This window comes from Pseudonaja textilis, chromosome 2 (assembly GCF_049901715.1).
Source record: "Pseudonaja textilis isolate UNSWEBS1 chromosome 2, rPseTex1.2, whole genome shotgun sequence".
Classification (NCBI taxonomy): Eukaryota; Metazoa; Chordata; class Lepidosauria; order Squamata; family Elapidae; genus Pseudonaja; species Pseudonaja textilis.
The window spans coordinates 47,041,824-47,065,733 of record NC_141991.1 but is presented as its reverse complement, the minus strand read 5'-3'; the positions used below and the strand labels follow the sequence as shown (position 1 = coordinate 47,065,733).

At 36.8% G+C, this 23,910-nt stretch overlaps 1 protein-coding gene across 6 annotated transcripts in view; it reads left to right on the top strand.

Moving 5' to 3' along the window:
• The first annotated feature begins 3,260 nt into the window (after positions 1 to 3,260).
• The window catches only part of CHCHD6 (coiled-coil-helix-coiled-coil-helix domain containing 6), a 226,973-nt gene continuing 206,323 nt past the window's right edge, over positions 3,261 to 23,910 (top strand). For all 6 annotated transcript variants that reach the window (XM_087923783.1, XM_087923782.1, XM_087923780.1 and 3 more), the window contains exons 1-4: positions 3,261 to 3,437; positions 5,815 to 5,893; positions 6,310 to 6,379; positions 12,416 to 12,560. In XM_087923783.1, the coding sequence (XP_087779909.1) occupies positions 3,348 to 3,437; positions 5,815 to 5,893; positions 6,310 to 6,379; positions 12,416 to 12,560 (384 nt within the window). In that variant the 5' untranslated portion in view covers positions 3,261 to 3,347. The remainder of the gene's footprint in view (positions 3,438 to 5,814; positions 5,894 to 6,309; positions 6,380 to 12,415; positions 12,561 to 23,910) is intronic.

Below are 23,910 nucleotides of genomic sequence, written 5' to 3'. Positions count from 1 at the left end.
CTAATTCTTGTACAATAAAACAAGAGAAATGGTTTTGGCTAAAAAGAAAGCACGGTTCCTGAACTTCAAAATTAAGCATGGGTATCATGTTAAAATGTTAAAATCAATTTTATTAACAAGCCTATAAATCTAGATTGATAATATTAAAGCAAAATAAATAAATGCTTAACTCTGGCTGTTCTGATTTCTTCATGGCAGTTATTATTTTGGTTGAAAAGGAAAATAGAAAACATCAAACAACAATAGCCATTAAATCCCTAAGTTTTTGTGTTTCTGTATGTTCTGCACTATTTGAAGTTTGCAAGTTTTAAGACCAGCCCTACTTTGTTTTTAACTATGCTTTTATGTATTTATTTATATCCCACTTTTATTATTTTTACAAACAACTCAAAGTGACTAACACAGGATTGTCAAACTTGCAGGCCAGATGTGTCACATGCTCCCCACGTCCGGTTTAGCAAAGGGGAAAAAGTTGCAATACGTCATGTGATGATGCGAGTTTGAAATCCCTGGCATAACATATCCAACACACCCTCGTCTTATTCTCCCCACGACAACCCTGGGAGGTGTGCTGAGCTGAGAGTGATTGGCTAAAGTTACCCAGCTGGTTTTCATGGCTAAGGCAGGACTAGAATTCACACTCTCTTGGTTTCTAGCCTGGTGCCTTAACCACTAGACCAAACTGCCTTTTCTATGGGTTGTTGTGAGCTGGTTAGAATCATTATATGAGATAGGTGGCCAAATAAATCCTTTAAATAAAAATAACTATGGTAAGGGGAGGGTGATATATTTCCAGCGAGCAGGCACCATCATGGAAAAGTCATGCCACCTTGGTCCCGTAAGTTGACATGGTTCCCATCCTATTGGAGTTGTGGGACAGACCCTGGGAAGAAGGAGGCCCAATAATAATCCAGTCCTATGTTGTGTGGGGCTTTCTAGTGGTAACCAGCACTTAATTTAGATTGAAGAATTACAATATTGAAGAACTAGTCTTGCCATTGCATTTTGGACTTAGAATTAGGTGTTGGAATTAGGTGTTTTTAAATGTATGTAAAAAAATAAATTGCTTGTAGAGGAAAGAGAACCACTGTAATTATGAAATGGATTACACACAAATACACACATGCACACACACTGCTGTAGGCAATAGCTAGCCCTTTGTTTTTGAATTTAAATAATTGAATTTTATCATTCTTTTCATGCTTAGTAAATATTGGAAGTTTTCTTTGTGCTGGTTGCTATGGTGATACAAGACCAAGTCCCTTTACAGATTAAGAAATAAACTAAACCTACAATTAGCAGCTTCAGGTACTCAAACAGATAACAAACATTCTATGATTTTGCATTGGAGGCAGTCAGCTTTTATTATAATACAACAGCTAAATGTTTGTGGTTTTAATGTGCCTTGAATTTTGAAACTTCAATTTTTATTCCTTTTTAAGGTGCTATCAGGAACAACAGAATAAAATAAAAAGCATTTATTTTCATTATGACTTCCTATGGTTGCCACATATTGTACCAGTAATCCCAAATACAACTGTTATTTTGGGTTGGAACAGGGACAAATGTTCCTCCTTCAACTTTTTAAGGCAATATGTTTTGATCTATTTTTAATTGCCAAATTTGATCCATTTTAATTAGAAAAAAATGAAGCTTTATTGTGTAGTGCACAAAAGTTTGGAAGCTCAGAAGCAAGAAAGGTTGAAAGGCTTTTTATCAGAGATGGAAAGCATTTAAATGGAAATCTCCAGTAGCAACTGGATTTTATCAGTTACAGAACACTGTGTTTTTCTCAGTATATTTAGTATCAGTAACCATTATGTTTGCCTTGGTAATTGACAATCTATTTTATAAGTAAGCAAATAATTAAATAGTCAGAATCTTATCAAATGATCTTACCTTACAGAGTTAGCATTATGAGAAAAAATGGCAGAATTATGCCATCTTTTGCTCTTGAGGAAAGGTAGGCTATAAATTGACAAACAAATAATGTATAGTAATGAGACTCAGTTCACAGCTTCTAATGATCTGTCAACATTTGGAAAGGCACAAGTTTTTGATGCCCACAAATTTTATTCAAAATTATATGCAACCTTGAGTTTGTATCTATTGTTTGCTCTTGTATTGTTATGGTTGAAGCTGAAATATTCATTGACAGGTAGGACATTGCAATGTATGATTTTATATACTATACTTAGATTGGACTGATGGCAGCGTAATTCTAGATTTTCTAGGTCTAGAATTTCAAGTCTGGTGGCATAAGGTATTCTGCAACAAGTAGAGAGGAGTCGAGAACTCTTTTTGTGAAATATTTCTGGACTTTCTCAACTGTGTTAATATCAGATACATAGCGTGGGTTCCAGACTGATGGGCTGTATTCGAGTATTGGTCTAGCAAATGTTTTGTATGCTCTAGTTAGTAATGTAATATTACCAGAGAAAAAAGCTATGTAAGATTAGGTTAGCAACTCTTAATGCCTTTTTGGCTATGTAGTTACAGTGGGCTCTATCACTTAGATCATTAGATGAGTACTCCAAGGTCCTTGACAGAGTTTGGATCATTAACAAGGTCTTGACTACTCAGCCTGTATTTTATTTTCTGATTATTTTTTTTTGCTAATATGTAAGACAGAGAATTTATTTGTTGAGATTTGAAGTTGCCATTTGTTTGATCATCATTGCTTTCCATCTGTAGGAGTTCTGTGAGGTGGAGGAATTTGATCCAGTTATTAAAGCTGAAATTTCATTGAGGTAATATTGGAACATATGTTAAAATAAAAAAAAATAGAAACCCAATGATCACATTATTTATATTTGAAAAATAAAAAGCAGGTTGACTTGTTTTCTGTCCCTCTACTGGTGACTTGTAAATTTACAGAGGAATTGCAAACTACCATATACAGCGCCAATGGAAAGCAATTACTTGGTTCTGATAGGATTAGGTGAAACAGCATCGCGAGCAAGTTTAGTCTTGCCGAAAAGCCTAAATTCCGGATGCGTCTCATCTCCGGTCCAATCGTTGACAAAACGTAACCTTAAACCGGTTCAGTTTGTGGGTCATTTTATCTAATTTAGCAGCAGCAGCAGCAGCAGCAGCAGCAGCAGCAGCAGCAGCAGCAGCAGCAGCTGCTGCATCCTTAGAGAGGAATGTGGAGAGGGAAGACTACGACTTCCAACATGCTTCACGGCCGCCTCCAAGACCGCGTAGCGCTATTGGGAGACTTTCTCCGCGTTCGCCAACCAGGAGCGAGTTTATAAAGCGGGTGGAGCGAAGCGTGCTGTCTGGGTAGCTGTCTTGATTTTGAACTCGCCTCCGAGTTTTCTGTTCCCCCCGCCCCGGGTGCTGTTATGGGAGGTAGCGGGAGCACCCCTGGCAGCAGGAAGGTCTCCTTCGAGCTGGACGAGCAGGAGCAAGTTCGGGTGTTGCAGGGCATCAGAGTGAGTGGAGGTTCACCCTTAGGAGGATGGGAGAAATGCAGAGGGCGGAGTGGGTGGACGGCGTCAGAGGGGAGGCGTGTGGGTGCTGAGCGGCAGGGTTTGAATTGTAAGGGCCAGTTCAACCTTGCATTATTTCTCAACCTTGGCGGCTTTAAGAGGTGTGGACTTCAACTCCCCAGCCAGCATGATGCCCATTGCTATCCATTGGCATGACTTGGGAATTCTGGGAGTTGAAGTCCATACCTCTTAAAGCCGCCAAGGTTGAGAAAGCCTTGTTAATTTGTCCTCCCCTTTCTTTTTCTAACCAGGCCCTAGTATCAAGAATTTATTACAGAATTCTTGTTGGTTTTAACAGAAGTGTGTCTTGCCCACTTTGGCTTTGCTATTACAAATGGTAACAACTGTCCCTGTTGAAATGTGAGGAAGAGCTTGGTAATCCTCATGAACTTTATACCACTTTTCAAAGGAAAGTACTTTTTTGAACGACTTGATGCAAAGTTTTGTCTTTTAATCAAAGGCTACTGAAGGATTTGAACCCAGCTTTAACATCCTTTGTTAGATTGAGAAAGCAACTGAGGAAAAGACCAAATCCCTTTCTCCCTCTGGTTTATTTTTATTTTTTTAAGAAAAATGATAGGCAAAGGTGGTAACCTTTAGCACACTTTAGCAGGGTCAAGCCAAAGTCCTGAAAAAAATGGGTTGTATGTTGAGAAAGAAAAGACTTGAATTGTTTAAAGTGCAAATAGACAGAAATCTTAAATATATTCAATAAGGCCCCTGAACATTTTTAATGTACATTCTACACAGGTAAGATAATTATGTACTTTTTGGGACAATGCATGCATATTAGGAGTAGGAAAAATCAGTGTCTCCAACAGTTTATGATTATACAACTCAAATTAAATTGGATCTTTGTGCATTAAACTGGATTTGCAAATAAATTGCATATTTTTTTTAAAAAAAACACCAATTTGTTTAGTTAACTGTAGATTTTACTTTTTCTCTAGAGGACAAAGAATGTAGTGGAGTGTAGACCAGGACTGTCAAACTCGTGTCTATGGGCCAGATGTGTCACGCACTGGCCATACCCACACACGGTTTAGCAAAGTCCCGATATATCGTGTGATGATGCCTTGATGACACAAGTTTGACAGCCCTGGTGTAGACTGACTTGTTTAAATAGCAAGTCACTGATTACTGCAAACTTAAGAAACAGAAGTTTAAGTAAACCACTGACTGAGATTTAATAACATGTTTTTAATATAAGCCCACTAGTTAAAACCCCTATGCCAGATACCTCAAGAAAAAGCAGTTTTGTAAGGAGTCAGTTTGGAATGAAGAACTGACTAGAACTGTGCATTTTTCACTGCTGTGAAAAAATTGAGGATGGAGGGTAAACTCCAGGATTAAAGCTAAGGGAAAAACTAAACTTTTTTTTTTATTGGAAGTAATTGCTGCTGGGATTTAATGTATATTTTGTATATAGCATTTCTTTCAGAACTTGAAATTCCTTAGTTGTAAAAAACCAACATCTATCTATCCATCCACCTGCCCATCTCCATCCAACTTCACAGAATTAAAACTCAGAAAAAATGATATAAAAGTATAATTGCCATGTGGTGAAAAAAGAAGCAATCCCTCACATCATCCCCATCTTACAGGGGGCAGCCTTAATTCAAGAGCTAGAATAAAAGCACTTTTTTAGGGCTCTCTTGAAAATTCATAAGATGGAACAAAATAAGAACAGCTGAGAAGCTGCACAAGAATGCAGGCATTACAGCAGAGAAGCCTGTTTCCTGGATCTCTCCAGGTGACCTTGCTTTATCAACAGGAAGAAAGTTATTAAAAAAGTGGTCCTTGTTTCAAATTGAATTAGGATTTTATTCCTAGGTAAAGTATGATTATTAAACTATGGCTGGAAAATTCTGGGAGTTGAAGTAAAGCTGCCAAGGCTGGACATCTGACTTGGCAACTATTACATGCTAGTAAGCCTAAGAAAATATCTCAATTTATATCTGCTTATATAGCTTTCATGACAAATTAATAGCAGTTTTAATAAGACAAGTCAAGCATATGAATCATCTTTTTGACCGGTCAATTATCTTATGTGTTTGTAAGTACTTTTGTATTATGACTAAGCACTGAATCTCTTGTAAGTACTAGATGATACTGTTAGTCTTACTTTCCTCCCTCGTATATGACTCATGCTAAAACAGAATTTATTGTTTCAGGTTTTGGATCAATAACTTTTATGGTTCTATCCACTGTAATTTATAAACAATGATAATTATGTTTATCATTAGTCAAAACATAACTTTTAAGAAAATGTGTGATATAAATGTTCTTACATTCCCACTATTATTTTTATTTGGGCTAGCTTTCTGAAGATGTAGTAAATAGAATGAAGGAAAAAAGCCAACCTAAACAAGACCAGCGATCTCAAGAGGTGTCCACAGGTATTGCGTGGCTTTTATTTAAGGGATGGCTTATTAATGAATCTGTTCCATACTACTAGAGACATGTTCTGTGATGAAATATTATTTACATGAGTATATGGTACCCTCTCAGCCCTAATTGTATGCTTTGTTAGATTTTTTTTCAAACTTTGTAATAGCATTTTTGTTGTGAAAATTAATTCTGCATAATTCCTGTTGGCACTCTGGAATGTTTCAGCATGTTCATGATTCATAAGCCATTTATTCATCCAATATTTTAGGTTTCATACATTTGCTTTTTTGTTCATCCTTCTTCTGAAATATAGTAGATTTTTTATAATTTAGCTGAGTGGCTTTGTTTCTTTTTTCTTTATACCTCCTATAAAAATGAAATGGGAAATTTGTTTTTCTATAATTATTTATTTTCATTTGTTCAGGGACCTGTCCACCTACCACAGAAAGTTTGGGTCAAAAGCCTTCTGAAGCAAAGAAGGAACTGTATAAGAGGTATGATGTTTCAGTCACCACTTTGATGGTTTTGTCCTCCTAAAATTCTCTTTAAAATATATTTTAAATTTTATTCTGTCAAGACTAATGGAAAAATGCACACATTCAGCAACATTAACGGTGTAATAACAATATAGAGTAACAACATTAATTAAAAAAATAAAAGTTCCTGAAAAAAAGAATCACAAACAGAATTCCCCTCTGCCAAGTTGACCAATTGCTAGAAAGTCTTTTCTTGTCCTTTGTTGAAAAAGAAATCCTAATTGACAAGTAATCCATTGTGTCAAATTAAGTATAGATTTTGCATTGTACTTACCCAGAAGCTTTATGTAAACATTAAAAAGGAGAAGAGAGAGACCTAAGCACTGAGGAGTCCAACATTACAGGGACCTAAGATTCAACCTCTCTTCCCACAAACACCAACCAAAACTGGCCAAAAGGAGAAAGGAGAACTACTTCAAAACAGGCCAATCTAGCTTTTCCAATTCCTGAACCTGCTTCAAAAGAATACCATGATCAATGGTTTCAAAAGCTGCTGAGACATCCAGAAGGCTCAGGATGATTGCTACCCACTATCCTGAGTCCTCCAGAGATCATCCACAAGTGGTACCAATGCCAACTTGGTGCTCTACTCCCAGATTGAAAAGGAGACAAATAATTCACTTCAATCATGGCTCTCTGAAGGTACCCTCTCAGCAATTTTGCTCCAAAAGGAAAGGTTGGAGACTGGACAAAAGTTGTCAAATATGGTTGGTCCAAGGGTCATCTCTTGAGAAGGAGGTGTGTCCACCACTACCTTTAAGGTAGGTGGTAGTTTTACAAAGAAGCCTTAATAACTACTTTGATCCAACCATGTACCATCTCTCAGAATGTCTTAACCAACTAGGAGGGACATTGGGTCAGCAGGTGGTTGACCCCACAGACACAAAGACTCTGTCATCAGGTTTCAAACTCCTCCCAGATAACGGCCAGATGTATCTCAATATTTCCAAAGGTTCTGTCCAGCTAGAATCCACTTCAGAGTAAAGCTGAGAAACTTTGTCAGAAAGATGCTGAGAATATTCTTCACAGTGGCTCTGCAAAAGCTCCTCCTCCTTATCCAGGAGGGACATGTTCACTTAAAACATGGTTGCTGGGTAACTATCTGTGGACACAGTGTGAGTGGAGAAGAGCTCTTTGCTGCTCTTACTACCAAAAGGTAAATCCTAATGAACACACGTATCTGATCATCAATGAGGGGAGCTTTATTACAGGCCAATCTAGCATTAAGCAGCAACAGTTGGAGTCTAGAAGCATTGAAGCTTCAGAATCAGGTCTGGGGGCTGAGCACAGGAGGCCAAGATATGGCATCTGACAGGGCAAGCCACTAGTATACAAAATGAAAGCAAACCCCAGTCCTTCCTAGTACTGATGGTTTTGTCTAGTTTGGTAATGAAACATTTGCAAGAAAACAACCAAGCTCAAGAGAGCACCGAGGACCCCACATTTCACTGTCCACTGAGGGATGAAACTAGTGACCTAGGGGCTCCTTAGGCAAACTCTTGTTGGTGTTCTTTGATTGCTTGCTGGAACCTGGTTGCTTGATATTCCTTTACAGTCTTTGTTTTTTCAGCAGGACATTTCTTAACTGGTGATTTATACTACCGTGTTTCCCCCAAAATAAGACCTGGTCTTTTTTTTGTTGTTGCTGCTCCAAAATAAGCACTGGGACTTATTTTTGGGGAAACATGATATTAGGGCGATCAGCCCAGCTAGGCACTCCCCCGACGGGTGCACAAGAGGCGGTGAATGCATGGGGGATGATGGTATCTGGGGGATGATGGCATCTGGTATCCCTTGGTTGGTGCCCTCAGGCTATGCAGTCTGTGAAGCGCAAGTGAGTTGATTACCTGTCCAATCTGCACACACAGGCAGAGGCGTGGGGGTCTGGGGTGGGGAAAGCACGCAATCTGGATCCACTGTGCGGGCTGCAGGAAAGCTGAAAATCTGTGGGCCAGAATGACCAGCTGACTGAGGCTCGTGATCGCGCAGCAGCACCAGCATCAGGCAGAGGACTGGGGTGGAAGGCAGATGATTCTGATGCAGCACACGGGCCAGAGTCAGTGGGCCAGAATGGGTGGCTGGCTGCGGAAGGCTCATCTTCATGCGATGGCACCAGCAGCAGATGCAGGCTGAGGCACGGGTGGGGTGGGGGGGAAGATAAGTGATCCTGACACGTGTGGGCTTCAGGCAAGCCAAGAGATGTGAAGATGAGTCTTTTGTCTCTTGGCTTGCCTGTGGCCCGCATGACATGTCCCCCCCACTCCTCTGCATTCATCTGCTGCTAGTGCTGCAGCACAAAGATGAGCCTCCGGCCCACCGTCTCTCGGCTTTCCCATGGTCCACACGATGCATCTGGATCGTGTACTTCCCCCCTGCCTGTGCCTCTGCGTGCTGTTTGGACAAGTAATCAACTCACTACACTACACTGGCTGCGGCTGCTGCCAGACACTGTTGGCCCCTTCGCCCTCACCACTTCCATGTTGGCCACGTCTCCCCACGCTGATGACCTTAACAGGCTTATTTGTGGGGTAGGGCTTTTATTAGCACACTAAAAACATCAGGCTAGGGCTTATTTTCTGATTAGGTCTTATTTTGGGGGGGGGAATACGGTATTTTGGGGCATTATCTAATTATTGTATGGTTGTAACAATAATGACAGTGTTTTTATCATCTCAGTGAGATCTGGTTTATAATCTAAGAATTGTACAAGTCCCACATGTCATCCATATTAGAATAGAATAGAATGGAATTCTTTATTGGCCAAGTGTGATTGGACACACAAGGAATTTGTCTTGGTGCAAATGCTTTCAATGTACATAAAGAAAAGATACATTCGTCAAGAGTCAAAAATCATCAGGTACAACACTTAATAGTAGTCATAGGGTACAATAAGCAATCAAATCATACTAGGAAACAATCAATATAAATTGTAAGGAAACAAGCGACAAAGTTACAGTGATACAGTCACAAATGGGAGGGGATGGGCAATAATGAGTGATGAGAAGATTAATAGTAATAGTAGTGCAGTAATATTGGGTAATTAGCCTTTCCCTGAACACACCTTTTGTAGTTAGCAGCTTTTTCTCCTTCAGGATACAACACTTTTCCTCTTCATTTCATTGAACTCCCTCAGCAAACACCTGCTAGCTCTCCATCAATTAACAATGGTACAGCTGAAATAATAGTAAATCCATGTCTCATAAAATACCTGGAAATTGAAAGGAGGAGAGACACTGCTGAGATATTTCAAAGTTTAACAAAAGAATATTTTTTTATCTAGGAGAAGGGATTGTGTGTGTGTGTGTGTGTGTGTGTGTGTATTTGTCAAACTTGAGATATAAACAAATTAGGAAGAGTAAAGAACAGGAACTGCTGAAGTCACAAAAGATCCAAAACGTATAGTTTAGTCAATTTTTACTTCTGTATAATTCAAATAAACTTAATAAGCAAATACTCAATAAAGGTTGGCATAGTAATGTATGTCTTATTTAATTGTGTGAATACTGCTCTATGAAAAACTAATTGTAATATTTTCATATGATTTTCCTGTTTTGACCTTATGTTTCAGTGAAGGAAAATTCTTTTTACTTCAGAGAATAATTTAAAAATGAAATACCATGCATTATAAAATACCCTAAGAGATTAGTCTCAAGGGAAGTTGAGTGACATATATCTCAGAAATATGCAAGTGTGTCCATAAGTCATTAAGTTACTAGTTTAAAATAGAGACATGCCAGGAGATTGTAGAACAGTTGCTCACAAATATATTGATACTGATTTTATGGAACATATTATCTATATGAAAGACTAAGCTTTTCCATGAATATGATCATCACAATTTGGATTAAAAAAATAGATGCTATAATTATTGTATTCAATTAAGATTTATACACCCCTCACATCCCAGACATAAACTGTTTCAACTCCTTCCCTCAAAACGACGCTATAGAGCACTGCACACCAGAACAACTAGACACAAGAACAGTTTTTTCCCTGAAAGCCATCACTCTGCTAAAATAATTCCCTCAACACTGTTCAACTATTACAAAGTCTCCACTACTATTACTGTTAATCTTTTCATCATCACTCCTTACCACCCATCCCCTCCCACTTGTGACTGTATGACTGGAACTTTGTCGCTTGTACCCTTACTATTTATATGGACTGTTTCCTAGTATGATTTGATTGCTTATTGTACCCTATGGCTATCATTAAGTGTTGTACCTTATGATTCTCGACTCTTGATGAATGTATCTTTTATGTACATTGAAAGCATTTGCACCAAGACAAATTCCTTGTGTGTCCAATCACGCTTGGCCAATAAAGTATTCTATTCTGTTTTATTCTGTTCTGTTCCGTTCCATTCTGTTCTATTCAGCATTATGTTTTAATGTTTTATTCTCTGAATATTTCTACTGTATTTTAATAAATTGTAGGCTGCTATGAATGGTGGAGATTTAGTGGGATACAAAATTGGTAAATAAATCCATCTTTAAAGATAGTAAAGCGTATTTATTAGCATAAATATTATACTACTCCAATCTCACAGGTCCAATCAGTATACAAGTATCTGAACAGCAGGTTTTAATGTATAAGTACCTGCATCAATGAAAACATTCAGGAACAAATAAAAGATGGCTGTTTTCATTCCTTGCTGGTTATCAAGCACTTACTTTAACAGGAAGAGTTTCAGAAGCTTCTTAAAAGCCAGAAGAGGATGCCCAAACGTAACTTTGGAGGTAGTGTCTTCCACAGAATTGTGATCACAACTGTGTCTTCTGGCCCATGTCTCCTCATTTCATATAGGGATGATTCTCTGTGTAGGTCGCCTCTTAATAGCCTAAGAGAACAGGGTGACTCATTTAGAATAACAGAGTAATAGGAAAACAAAGTTGGAAGGGACCTTGAAGGTCTTCTAATCCAGCCTTCTGTGCAGGCAGGAGACCCTGTACCGTTTCAGACAAATGGTGGGAGTCCTGCCTGGAGTTTGGGCCTTTGCTGGGAGCTCAATAGCAACTAGAACAACGACACTGAAGCGACAACTCATCCCATAGAGAGTAAGAACTCTAGAAGGTTCTATATTACTTTACGGACGAACTTCTGCCTGGACTAAGTCTTTAAGTACTAAGTATTAAAGGTATATTTAGAAGGGTGGAGAGCCATAGCCTGTTAGGAGAGCCATAGCCTTTTGTTGGAAAAGGTGTATGGCTGCAACAAGGTATAAGGCAATCTGTAAGATAATCCGAAATCCCTGCTACATAGATTTTTTTAGTTAATGGTCAGCATTTTAAATTGGGTCCAGTTGCTGTATTCTGTGTGCTGTGACCTGAGCAGAGATACTAGCTTCTACTTGCTACTTCAATAGGAATTGCAAATCTAAGAGAATATCCAACTCACAATTCCTCTACTACAGGGAGTACAGCCCTATCCGAAACTACAACTGAAACAGCCCTATCTTTTTCTTTGTAATATTAACAATGGAATAATCTGGTTAAGACATAATGCAAATTTATTCGTCATTCCATTACATGAATGGATTGGGCATTTTGTAAAATACCATTCCTTACAGAAAATCTGACAAATTTCACTGTATATGACCCAAAATATGAACTGCATAATGGAACACAGTGGGGCCTCTTAATATTTATAATATCTACATTTAGATTATAAACCAATATTTCAATTTTTAAAATTATTTGTTAATTATAAAGTCCCATTTTAAGCCAAAGAAACGGTATAAATATTTCACAGTCCAAGCTTCCATAAATTGTTTTATATCTTTCCCTTGGAAAACCACTGAACATTAGAACTGGTCATGATCATCCCGTATGTTGACTGGGTTTTTTAATTGAAGTGAAATTTAATTTCTGTTGCTTTCTACAATGTAATGTACAGTGATAACCTACTGACACCAGTTCTTGGATCTAGCAAGACTGCTGTCTCATAATTTGAGAACTTTTAGCCTAAAGCTGCTGATCATTTTCTTCCTTACAGGTATGAACAAGAGCAAGCAATGGTCCAAGAAGAACTACTTCGTTTGGCAAAAAGGGAGAAGGAGGCAGTCAGTGAAAGTCTGAAAGCTGCTCTCCAACAGGAGAGAATTGGTGCCCAAGAGGATAAGCAGAAAGCCTCCCAACTGGTGAGTACATACCAATTCCTCAACTTTCTTGAATAAAATTTGTCAAAGGGTTTCTCCCCCATACTCACGGTTTTAGCATTGTAAAAGTGCTAGAATATAAAGTCTGCTGTTGCTCATGTATCCAGCTCAAAACTTTAATTCCTTCCTCTCCCCTTTCTTTCTACAGCCTATCTATTGTTCACTTCTTCATACCCTGAACCTATTTCAGTATCTGCCATGTGATCCCAGGAATAGGCATGCTTTGTTTGAGGAATTCATTTAATTTATTAGAATGATATGCTACCTGTTGTCCAGGGTTATGGTGCTTCCTCCTGTTTTTCTCTTTTTCTTCAAGAGTTTCTACAATGGGCAGGGGACTAAAACCCGAGTCTTCTTACTGTTGGTCCAACACTTAGCAACTAGTTCAGTTTCAGAGAGCTACTGCGCTCATACCCCAACTGTCTCTGAAACACTTTTTATTCATTGAATATAAAGTGGTGCATAGTCCTGGTATTTTTGTAGGCATCTGTGTATAAATAAAGTTCAACCTATTTAATTGCAAGCATATTTTAAAATGCAGTAGTTAAAGCAAACAGAGCACCTTGTACTGTAGCTTATCTTGATGGCTATTCTGTGATAAAACAATTTAGAGTATAAAGTAAGTTGTTTTTCTGCTAGACCTGTCTAATCTGTTGAGAAATACTAGTTGTAACTAGTGGTCACAGTGCAGAAGGTGTCAAACCAGTGTGATTAGACATGAAGAATTAAACACATGAAAAGCGATAATATCTCAGGCAGGTAAAAGGTGGGTGAGACATTATATGTGTCAGCTGCACTGTTAACTCTATTATCACTATGTAAGTGCTAATTTTTTTTCTTGTGTGAAAAGTAATTATCAGGCTCTTATACAAAAAATACTATGAATTGCTGCCAAATTCACAGTTTATGATTAATCTACCAAGGAATGCCTTGCGTGATCCTGCTTATGGAATATTCTCTTAAAGTCATGAGAAGAAAGTTCAAGAAACACACAAAGTTCAAGAATGTCATGAGTACTGCTAATTCATTTCAGGAACCTCAGTATAACACTTATATTTTCTTGCAGACAGATTTCTAAAGCCAGTGTTGCTTTAGAATAATACAGGCAACAGAATGAATAAATAAAATAAAACATATTGATAAAAATCAGATAGTATAATAGAAATCATGTAGACTAATGAAGCTTTATTGAAACACACTGATAGACTGACTTAAATATATCTGAGTAAACTGGTTTTGCGGCATGAAATCATTGGGCAAGGAATCTGGGCTAGTAGCATTTTGTCTGTCCCTCCCAATTGATTCTGCAACAAAATAGTCAAATTCTAACAAAGGAATTTCCCCCCCCCCCCAACATTTAGCCATATGTTTTATCAATTACCTTTTACGAACATATAGCAAAGATGGTAGAGGAAACTCAATTGAGATTAGTCTCTCTTGCAGGAACTTGAAATTCATTACATATAGGAACTAGATTACTATTTTTGTGCTACTTAATAAAAAAAGTGTAGTTGAAAAAAAAAATGGCAGATTTCCAACACAGTACATAATACAGTAGTGTATTACATTGTAAGGCTGTAGGAACAAATACTGTATGTGAATGATTTTACATAAATAAAAAAGAATTGAAAAATGCTTGTACACAGGTAGTCTTTGTTTAGCCAATGGCTAGGTGACAGTCACTAAATTAACCACTTGATTGGGAGAGAAAGAGATGCAGAGATCACTGGTTGCTGCCAACTTATTCATATAAAATTATTTTGTGCAGCAATACTAGTGTTACTCTCATTTTGGTGTGTATTGATGTCAGGTGTAGAAAATGATTGGCTGAAAAATGATTTTTACTACTGTTTACTATCTTTTATTACTCTTGTATTTGTAGTCACTATCCAAGGCAGTTGCTAAACAAGAACTACCTGCATGCCTTATCCAGATCTTGTAATATTAGGGTGCAAATTCTGAATTTCCCAGTTGTTTAATTGGTTTCATAATCTTGAGTAACCTATAAAATTTGAACGGTACATGTTTAAGTATAGCAGTCACAAAATAAAAAGCTATTTATTTACCTCCCATTGTTGGAAAGCATGTTAAAATAATCTGTATTAACCAGAGTATTAACTGTAATCCAGACTGATTAATATGGATTTAGTAATTCTATGTGAGAATCCCTAATACAAATCAACTAGGTTTTAATGAAAAAAGCACTTTAAGCTGTATTAAAACTGTCCATGAATGCATTTTTGTATTGGGGCATGGTTACTAAATTGACACTAAAATTAATGAAACTTGGATGCATAGATTATTTAGAAAAGCCAATGCTAATGTTGTTCAAGCTTCATTCAAACACTCTGCAGTTATTCATTAGGGTAATGGCTTGGCTAGGCAGTGGCAATAGCTTTTCATAGATTTGGAAAGTGCTTTTATAGAGATTTCAGTGTCTGTGCTGTCTCTTTTATTACTGTGGTGTGTAAACAAACAAGTTAAACAGAGGTTTACAACAGCTCAGGATATACATTATGAAAGAGTTTTTTATATATATTTTCCTATTCAGATGGGTTGGCTACAACTCCCATCCTTTCCAAGTAGCATGGCTAACTACTGTGCAGTCTGAAATCTTTGCATCTGGGGCACTAAGCTGGAGAGGTGATTATAACAGCTAAAGGATACCCATACTGGCGTGGGTATTACAATGCCTATTGCTGTGATGGAAATGTGTATCTGCAGCAGCAGAGGGGGAGTGTTTTGCCAACTTGGAGCCTTCCCAGAAAGAGACTGTGTAGTCCTGGGCTGGTTGAGGAAGAGGTTCAGGGTAGAAGAGATCTAATAGGTTAGGTAGTTATAGCTTCACTTTAGCAAGATTCTGTCCATTAAGTGCAAGCAATAAAAGATGGAACTTGATTAGATCTTACTGCCTTGTCTCTTCTTGCCTATCAAAGCCATATACCTTTCAAAAACTGATGCTGAGCCAGGATCATCATCTTTGAAGAGGTAGTGCCATATTAATGATAGTATTTTTTTTCTGCATTATTCTTCTATCAACAATCATATTTACAAACAGCTGATCAACATGCCATTTGCATTTTGTTAATGTTGCTTTTTCACTTCATTGAGGCTTGCAAAGATTCACTATTGACTTGTATGTTCTTATATAGATTGAATTGCAGTATCATATTTTAGATGGTTAGGCTCCTTGAAATAAACATTTTCCTCTTTCTCTAGGCCAGGGATGTCAAACTTGCGTTGTCATCATGTGATGTATCGCAACTTTTTCCCCCTTTGCTAAACCGGGAGTAGGTGTGGCTAGCGTGTGACGCATCCAGACTGCAGGCTATGAGTTTGACACCCCTGCTCTAGGCCATAGAAAAAAACATTTTTTTCTTTCACAATCTAGTCATTAGTGTGGAGACATAAAATAGTTCTCTTATAAAGTTTTGGCCCATTTGGAATCTTGCTTATCATTCCTGAAACATGTTTAGTGTGCTTCTAGCTTCTCTTTGTTTCTTATGTGGCTCATTTGACTCCACTAGGAAAACCTTTAGGTTTACTCTTACTCTAAGTCTTAGTTTCATTTCTGTCAGTTTTATTTCTCTGGCTCCTTAATAGCATTTCCTTACAGAAAGAAGAAATCCATTGGACAGGCCTTATCTATCATTGTTTCTTGAGCTCCTCAGTGACCCATTGGTCACAGAGGAAAGTACTGCTTAGATGACTGGGCTGCTAAAAGATTTGGAAGGATTTCTACTCTGATATCCCTGATCTAATAAAATTAACAGAATGTGAAGGCAAATTAGCAGGCCTTCAAATGTCTTGCTTATAATGGTATGCTGGGAAAGAATATGGGGACTTCCGGTTTGAAGGGCTTCGGCGACAGACAGAAATCCGTGATCGTGCACGGTTTCTGTCTGGGCTCGCCGCTGGAGCGCCCTGAGCTGGATGGTTTCGGGGCTAAGCCACCCCATAGAGGTGGTGAAGAGGGGGGAGACCGCCAGCAGGATCGAGGAGAGCCCCATCTCTCCTCCTCAGCTGGCCATTACTCCCTTTCCCAAAGGCGGTTGCAGCGGTGGTCAGAAATGGCCACCTCAAAGAAGAACTTGACCGGAAAAGAATGTGCAGGAGGAAGATAAGAAGTGGAAGTTTTGGCTGACCAGGTTAAATTGTAAAAGCAACAACTAAGGTACCCTGGAATTTAAACTTACAAAAAATAACATTGCTCACAAAGAAGAATCGGGAGCAGCGAAGGAAAGTGAAAAGGGAAAGGTTTGGATTTTTTTCTTCTTCTCTCTCCTTCCCTATACTGACAACTAAGAGACTTAAATAAGAAATTGGAAAAATCTGCTTTGACATCAATAGGCAATTAAACTGGAAATAAAACAAAATGCCAAAGGGATAATAAAGATTTCTGGACATTAAAAATAAGCAGGAAGGGAGAGAAAAACAATAAGGGCAGGATCTGGAAGAGGGAGGAGACTGCCTGGAATTAAAAAGAATCTACAGTAAAACTTCAACAAGACTTCTAAAAGATACATTTTAATTGAAACTTGGCAACTAAATAGTAACCCCAGGAAGAGAAAGTGAAAAAAAAGAGCAAAAAAGAAACAGCTTGCGTGTATTTGGATTATTTGGTGATCTTTGAATTTTTGGGTATTATATTTGAATGACTAAAATCAATCGGGTAGTTGTTTAAAAATTTATACAATGGCACCACTTCTGGATGAATTGAAAATGGAACTTAAAAAGTACAAAGAAGATGCACAAGAAGGGAATGGTTCTTTTGGCTTCGTTTTTCAATTCTTAGAAATGGAGATTTGGAACTATGAGAAACAACAAGAAAAGACTACAAAACAAGAAGACTGGGACAAAGAAGAAGCCATCTTTAATGAACAAGCAATTTTATGTGGGGAAGAAAAAGGAAAAGGGGGAAAGAGAATGGAGAATTTAAGCCTTAAAAAAACAACCAAAGAAAAGAAAAATAATTCGAAAAATAAGTATAATACTGGAAAGCAACAGAAAAGGGGAATACAGAAGAGAGAAATAGAGGTAGAGAGACAAGGGGGTAAAAAGGGGAGAGAGAAGAAGAGAGGGAAGAAGGAAAGGAAAAGAAGTTACAAAGGACCGGAGCAAGATATAGAGAAACAGGGCCTATTTAGAGATAATGGGTGAAAATCTAACTGAAAAGGGGATTCTGTAAAGATGCATAAGATTGTATTGTTATATTAGTAATAGAAATAACTTTAGAAAATTGGAAACAACGTATGATTAAAATGAGGGATAAAATAGTGTAATTTAGTGAAATGTTTGTGAATAAAATAAATGAGAAAATTGAATTAGGAAGGAATGGGAACATTTTAATTAGTTAATGTTTTATAAAATATAAGTGAAAAGGGGGGATTAACTATGGAAAGCTTATAATTGTTCCCATAGAAGTATGATATTTAATTGAAAAGTAATGTTAAAGATGTTAAGACTTAAATGAATATTAATATTAATGATAGAATTGAATTGGAATGGAATGGAATGTTGTTTTAATTATATACATTTATAAAAAATTTTTAAGAATACAGTGTGTATTTTAAGAATGTACCAAGCAGAATCTGAATGGAAGTTATGTATTATATTTGAATGTTACAACTTTAGGGAAAAGATATAAAGGCGTCATACTCCAAACAGTAACTACAGGAGAAATTTTGTTTAATGAGAAAAGATAATAGATAATTGAAACAGGACAGACAAAAAATATAAATACAATGATTTGAATTGAGATGAGAGAATTAAAATAAAATTGAGAAAATTAAAAGAGGAGAGAAGCTATGCAGAAAATGTAAAATAGTAATAAGATATGGAATAGAATATAAAAATGAGCATCAACCTGAATTTGTGTCTGTACGAAGAAATGTAACCCAGGATTACGCTACTTTCAAAAAAGATGTTTTATTTGTATTTTTTTTCTCTTTGTGAAAACTCAAATAAAATTTACAAAAAAAAAAGCATATGTCAATACCAGCCTGTGACTTTTTCCTGACCTTTGGGAGGTGAAGGTCATGTCATGTATCATTGGAAAGATCACCTGAAGACACTCTTTGTCCTTGCTCTAACAGTATTTTAGTCATTAATACTCTTTCCCCAAAGAGTCACTTCAGCTGGAATAGCAATATTCTTTTAAAAATTATTTTGCATTGATAGCATTGAAAGCTATTTGGCATTTAATCTGTATTCTTTATGGTTTTCTTCCACTGACTTTTATTATTATTAGTATCTGTGTGAAGTGATGGTTCATTCTTATTACCCTGTAAGCTTTCTGAGACCAGAGAGCAGATCACAGACTGAAAATTAACTGGCTGCTGGGCATAATTATTTACTTATTTTGTAAGAGACCCTTTGCTTGAAAAAGAGGCTGAGCAATAAGCTCATTTGGGAGCCAGAGAAGCACTTAGATTATATTAAGACTTCTTAAAATTTCAACTTTGGCTGCTGCTTTGGCTGAGCTAGAATCATTTGTGTTTTAGGAATCTTCTCTTCTGCAGCATTTTCATACAAAAAACAAACAACAGTTTGATTATATAGCCAATAACTTTGTTTAGGCTTCTAAATCAGAGGAAATATAACCTAACTGATTCTCTTTGAGTTTAGTAGTTTTTGATACATGTTGCAGTATTTTTTTTTTGACTGGCCCAGTGGGTTGTGAGTTGATAACATAGTACTTGCATTGGTTTTATTTCTATCTGTAGGTCTGAATTCCTAGAATCCATTCACATGGGTTACCATATGAGCCCTATAATTGTTTGATGTCTGAATAAAGTTGCTTGTTATTAGGAGATTTAGAATGACATTTCATCAGTATACTGATTATTCAAATTCTGTTTCACAATGTCATCTGCCCATGAGGTGTTGCACAGGCCTGAACACAATACTGGGTTGGATCCTGGCATTATATAGTTTTTCCTCAAGTACCTGTTGTAACAGGGATTCTGAAGGATAAATGGCTAACTTCAGGGATGGGATCCGATAGGGTTAATTACCGGTTCGATGATTTATGAGGTTCGGTGATTTACGATGTGCTTTCTTGCATGCTGCACGTGCGCTCCTGTAAATCGTCATCAGCACGCTGCGTGCAGAGAAACAGCCTTTGAAACAACACTTTTTTTTTTTTCATATAAATTTTATTGAATTTACAATTAAAAAAATAACATAACAACATTACATAAGAAACAGAGAGAGAAAAAGAAGAAAGAAAGAAGAGAAAGAGAGAGGAAAAAAAAAAACCGCTCGGTCTTGCGACCGAAAAAGGAGAAGAAGAAGTATAAAAGAGAGAAAAACAAAAACAAAAACAAAGAGACGAAAGAAAAAAGAAAATACGTTAAAACCAGACAAATATTCTTTTGACAGTCTACAAGATCCAATTCTCCTACTTTACTTTAAATATACACATCTTATCGCTATTTATGGATATTTATGCTTATTTATGCTCATTAAACAGTTTATCTCTGATATAACCAATTATACCATGCATTCCAATTATTATCAAATGCTGAAGACTCTTTATTTTTAAGAGCTATGGTTAAATTGTCCATTTCTGCGCAGTCACATATTTTCTGAATGACCAATTGATCTGTAGGTAAACGGGATGATTTCCAGCATTGGGCAAATGCTAATCTGGCCGCAGTTAGAATATGAATTATTATGTATTTCGTCTTTTTAGGAAAATGTTTATCAGAGATCCCTAGTAGGAAGAACTCTGGTTTGTATTCAATTTGATCTTTGGTTATCTCCTCCAGCCATTTTCTAATTTTTTGCCAGTATTTCTGGGCTTCTTTACAGGTCCACCACATATGAAAGTAGGTTCCCTCTATGTTTTTACATTTCCAACATTTTGGACTAGAGTTTGGGTTCATTTTCGCTAACCTCGAAGGGGTAAGTGCCATCTATATAACATTTTATACATATTTTCTTTGTACGCATGAGATTTCGTAATCTTAATGATTCTATTCCAGATCTTTTCCCATTCTGTTAATGTAATGCTTCTTCCAATATTCCTACTCCACTTTATCATGTTCCCTTTCACTATCTCTTGCTCTAATTCTACCTCCAATAAATATTTATAAAATTTAGAAATATTCTTTTATTTGATCCTAATAAGATTTTATCTAAGTGTTGTAATTTGCTATAAATTCCAAACTCTTTGATATCTTGTTTGTATCTACTATGGATTTGTATATATAACCACTGATCAATTTTAAATCCCTGTTCCTGTAAGTCCTGTCGAGTTCTTAGCTTCCCTAAAGAATCTAATAAATCTTTATATTTAGTCATTTTTGTTATATCCAAATTGTTGGGATGAACCATTGCCTCCATTGTTGAAAGCCAAATCGAATTTTTAAATAATGTTTTTACATATTTTTTCCAATTAGTTAATAGTGAATCTCTAATAAGATGTCTATGAAAGTACGCCTGTTTAGTTTTCCCCACATCCCATAGAAATGCGTGCCATCCTCTCTGAAGGTCGTGCCCTTCCAAGGCTAGAGTTCTTTTATTCCGTAAATTGACCCAGTCTTTTAACCATAGTAAATTGGCTGCCCAATAATATAATTCCCAGTTTGGAAGCGCTAGCCCACCTCTACTTTTTGCATCTTGTAAGGCCTTAATACTGATTCTAGCTTTTTTCCCTTGCCAAATAAATTTAAGAGTTACCTTATTTATATCATCAAAAAAATTTTTTGGTAATTTTATTGGGATTGTCTGGAATAAGTAAAGGAGTTTTGGTAAAATGTTCATTTTGATTGTGGCAATCCTGCCCAGTAAAGAAAGCTGCAACTTATTCCAGGATTCTAGATCTTTCTTAATTTGCTGTAACAGTTTATCATAATTATTCTCTTTGAGTGATTTACTATGTGGTGTTAACCATATGCCTAAATATTTGACCTTTTTTGTTGCCTGTATCCCCATGGTTTTTTCTAATTCTTTCCTCTGGTTCTCTGTTAGATTTTTAGTCAGTAATTTCGTCTTATTTCTGTTGATCTTTAGTCCTGCTACTGAACCATATTGTTCTAGTTCTTTTATTAGATTATGTCCTTTCTCCATGGGATCCTCTAGGAAGAAAACCATATCGTCTGCAAACGCCTGTAATTTATATTCCTCTGCCTTGACCCTAACCCCTTGAATTTCAGGATTTTGTCTTATCCGCGTTAACAATGATTCTAAAGCAAATATAAATAAGAGGGGTGAGAGAGGGCAACCCTGTCTAACGCCCTTTTCAATGCTTAGTGGGCCTGTTTGTTCACCATTAATTAGTATATTGGCTTGTTGGGTATTGTAAATTGTTGTGATAATATTCTCGAATTTAGTGCCCAGATTCATGTTATAGATTTTTGTATTAAGAAGTGCCAATGTAAGTTATCGAATGCTTTCTCCGCATCTAGAAACAAGAGTGTAAATTGTTTCTCTGGATGAGCTTCATAATATTCTAAGACGTCAATAACGGTTCTTAAATTGTTTTTAATTTGGCGGAATGGAAGGAAACCATTTTGGTCTTCATGAATGTATAAATTTAAAACTTGTTTTACTCTATTCGCAATAATTGAGGTAAATAATTTATAATCGGCATTTAAAAGTGAGATTGGTCTATAATTGTTAATATATCTGGCATCCACATCCTCCTTCGGAATTAACGCAATCAACGCCTCCCTCCATGAGTCTGGCATTTTGGCAGCCGAAAGTACTTCGTTAAACACTTCCAGCATCAGAGGCCCTACTAAATCTAATGTGGCTTTATATAATTCTACTGGAATCCCATCTGGACCAGGGGATTTATTATTACATTGATTTTCCATTGCAGATTTTAACTCAGACCATGTAATATCCTTATTTAGTAATTCTTTGTCTCCTTCCCCTATTGTTTTATCATTCGTATTCTCCAGATAAGTTCTTATTTTATCCTCATTGATTTCTTCTTTTTTATATAATCTTTGGAAATAGTTTAATATAATATCCTTTTTCTTCTCAATCTCATGTTGTGGGATGCCTTTCTCATCTATTAATTGGTGTATCAATCTCTTTTCTTTTTCTTTTTTAAGTTTATAAGATAGCCATCTTCCTGGTTTATTGGCGTGTTCAAAATAATTTTGTTTGGACCTTCTCAAGCGAACTTCTAATTTATCTTGTTCAATTAAATTCAGCTTATGTTTGGCTAGTATTAACTGATTTTGTAGTCCTTGGGTCTTAGGGGTTTTTTGTAATTGTGTTTCTAAGTCTTGGATTTGTTGTTGTAACGCGTTTTGTTGGGCATAAATTCTCTTGTTTCTCATAGCATTATAGGAAATTGTTGTGCCTCTTATAATTGCTTTCATAGTATCCCAAATGTTCTGTTTTGAAGTTGTGAAACAACACTTTTTAAACTGCAGCTGTGCCTCGCATGGCAGCTGAAGTTGAAAAAGCAGGAAATAAAGGTCAAGTAAGAGCCCAGGCGGGCAGGTGGGCAAAAACATCAGCAGACATAGAACCGGTTCTATGTCTGCTGTTCTTCAGAGCTACCGGTTCTACAGAGATGGACAGAACCGGTAGAAACCCACCCCTGGCTAACTTGGTATCTTCTAAAATAGCTCGATAAAGAGATCTATCTATTGATACATTTAAATTAGTATAATACATTTGAAGAGAGTGGCCTAGAAGCTTCAGCTGATAACAAATGTTGCCCCTCCCCCAATACTGAAGAAGATAATCTGAAGCCATTGCATTGTTTGCCATTTGCTATCAAGCCAGTGTATGGTTACACATGCTGATATTTATTTATTGAATTTCTTTGATATATAGAACTATGCATGGCTGAGAACTGGGTTAATGATAAGACACCTCTCACAGTTACTTTTCCTCTTGAGTGGGAGGTATTAACTAGTGCAGGTAAGTGTTTTTCCCGTGCGACTGGTTTATCAGGGCAAACTGGCCTACCAAATTATGGGACTGAGCATACTGCATACTGCAGGTAAGTTATTAGGTGAAATTGTGCATCCTGACTCTTAAATAATTGTGAAAGAAAAAAAATACAACATACAGGTGATTGCTAAGCATGTATGGATTGCAATATGCTTAATACTTGTATTGCTTAGTAACTTTCTGTGTTTACTTCATTTATCTTACTCTTTTGTAATTATTGCTGTAATCCTTTAGTATAGGTTCAATATCTTATCATGCTGATAGTAAAGCCCTGGGAGAAGGGCCTATCTAAATCAAGGAAAGGAAATGGTCACTCTTGATTGAGTTTGTGGCTGAAGTAAATTGTGCTCTAGTATATTAAGGAAAATGTTCCCAGTATTTGGTTTCCCTTATAACACTATTTCCACTA